Source organism: Cariama cristata, unplaced genomic scaffold, assembly GCF_000690535.1.
Source record: "Cariama cristata isolate BGI_N322 unplaced genomic scaffold, ASM69053v1 scaffold6944, whole genome shotgun sequence".
NCBI classification, from domain to species: Eukaryota; Metazoa; Chordata; class Aves; order Cariamiformes; family Cariamidae; genus Cariama; species Cariama cristata.
In genome coordinates, this window is record NW_009611175.1 from 52,834 (window position 1) to 55,318 (window position 2,485).

Below are 2,485 nucleotides of genomic sequence, written 5' to 3' on the forward strand. Positions count from 1 at the left end.
TCTCAGAAGGACGATGGAGGTGACAGGTTTAAATAAGAAGGTGTAACACTCTCGGAAGGATGACAGAGGTGATAGATTGACTGAAAGAAGGTGGTTGCTGTCAAGTTTCATGCTGGGTAGAGAACAAACACTTGAGAGCGTTTGGCAAAGGGTGATGCGGTTGCAAAAACAACAACAAAAAAAAATCCAGGTAGGAATTTAGGAATTTGGGAAGCATCTTCAAAGCTTATTTCTTGGCATAAACATTATTCCTCGGTGACATTTCATACATTCCAGAAGATTCAGGTAGAAATCCTGTGGCTACAGCCGACCATGAGGAGAAGTGTCGGAGGAAGACAGGACAGTATATTCCAAAGTATCCTGCATGCGAAGGATGCGTACATGGGAAAGTGCTTTGTCAATTCCTAATATTTTTATTTAAGAACATTAAAACGTCCCAGAGAAATGCCACCATTGCAGTTTTGCCCCGGCAGCACAGCCCTCCTTCAGTCGAAGTCATCTCTGTAACGGTGTTTTTGTTTCATGTTGCCCTGCACTTTATACATCTGTACACCAAACAGGTTGTATACGAACACAGAATCAAAGGCAAGCAGTGGAAGTGTTTGATGACAAATCCTGCCAAAACTGGATTATTTCACTGGATGTAACGCCATGTACTGCAATCAAGTGTCTATACTTACAGATATCAAAATTAATTTTATAAAGAAAGAATTGTTGTTTATCTTCTGGAATAGTGATGTTCACTTTAAGTATATTTAAGCAAATTCCAACATAAACATCCTCAAATTTAATAGGTTTGATATGACTCATCAGTTCATAAATCCGCAGAGCCAGCTTTCCATCCAGTATATAACCCATCCCGCTGCAATACGGAGGATACCACTTGAATGGATATTCCTCGTAGGAGATGTAGGTTTTTTTGTAAAAGCCTCTGTAGGCAAAGTTACTGATAAGAGGATAACCAGTGAAAATATTTTCTGAAGAGTTTAGCTTCAGAAGAAATTTCACCAAGTTAGCGGTGTTGATGAAGACATCAGCGTCGGTCTTCATGAGGAATCGAGCATTTGGACAGAACTCGGTGACCCACCTGAACGCCATGATCGTTTTCAAGGTGAGATTGTCATAAGTGTCCATAAAATCTTGGCGGATTATGTCACCATAGAGGATGCTTTCATCTTCTACCGACAGCGCTGCAGCATCGTCTTCTCTTTGAGTGTCCTGACCTAGTAAGAACAGGGTTAGAATTCGATGTCCCCACCAGGAGTTTTGAGATCCCCACGTTATCCTGATGGCCTGCCTTGACTTCACATCCTTAGGACTCGAGGCCACCAAGATGACCAGAAATGGATTTACGTCTTTGCATTTCAGGTGCTCCTGCAGTGTGAAGAGGTAATGTTGCTTGTAAATCGGTTCATATTCATAGAAATACATATGGTTTGCATTCTCAATCACCGTGTTGGGAGAAAAAGCTATGTACCACATTGCCACGACAGAAGATACAAGGAGAAACAAAAAAATCCATTTTACTCGTTTCATACACATGACACAAACTGGAACTGGGCAATAACTAATTTGCAGACGTGCGTCGGTGACCTTCAAAATCCATACCACAAGTTCCAAAGCATGTTTCTTGCTGAAAAAGAAATGAAAAAGTAGTATTCAGAATGCTATTATTCAACTTCTGTCTTTTTCCTATCTTACGTGTCAGTTGAAAGTGTGCTATAATTAAACAAAGGCAAATCCACGACTCATCGGTCTGGCTGTTAGACACAGCATCCTACACACCATGAATCACTGCGCTACCCAGAGAGCAGAACACTGAGCTGCTGCTGAGCGTGGTATGGATTGAAACCTCACAGCTTTCACCTTGGAAATTCTCCCTACACAAACCTGATCTCTGCAAAAGATCGCACGTCGAGCATTGTGATCCCAGAGGTCTCAGCACAATGTCTTCGGCTCAATCAAATCTCAATGAAGGAATACCGTGCACAAAATCTAACGGCGACAAACTACTTGTCAAATTGATGTTTAGAGGCTTCAAAAATTTGTAATTTATTTTAAATTAAAGAAAGGAAGTCCTACTAATTTTTATAAACTGGAGCGTATCAGCCAAGAAAGTACATAAAAAGAAAAGGACAAGCAAGTATTTCCTCCCTCATTTAAGGGTCGAGCAGCTGCTTGTTCTGAATTGACTGCATAGGTGACTGGGGCAGGGGGGGAAGGAGAAAATCAACTTCCTTACGAACAACGTCAGAGCTGCGGACACGCAAACACAAACCTGTCTTGACAGACAGACTGAGATCTTACACCGCCTAAAGAAATGGCTACTCTCACAACATGCAACATTATACAGCAATCATTTATTGTCTGATACGTGCTTATTAAATCAAGCCATTTAATAAAGGGGCATTGCAACCAACTTTTGTCATCGCAGCTTTACAACTGACATAATGGGAGCAGCAGGGAATCCACTGCGGCAGACGAG

At 41.5% G+C, this 2,485-nt stretch overlaps 1 protein-coding gene across 1 annotated transcript; it reads right to left on the reverse strand.

Moving 5' to 3' along the window:
- Positions 1–579: 579 nt before the first annotated feature.
- B3GALNT1 (beta-1,3-N-acetylgalactosaminyltransferase 1 (globoside blood group)) lies at positions 580–1,542 on the reverse strand. The gene has a single exon (XM_009698138.1). It carries the CDS (start codon positions 1,540–1,542, stop codon positions 580–582), a length of 963 nt encoding a protein of 320 aa, XP_009696440.1.
- Positions 1,543–2,485: the final 943 nt, after the last annotated feature.

What these genes read in the sequence shown, in the direction of transcription:
- B3GALNT1 (XM_009698138.1), bottom strand. Translation starts at nt 1,542, where the DNA reads ATGTGTATGAAACGAGTAAAATGGATTTTTTTGTTTCTCCTTGTATCT.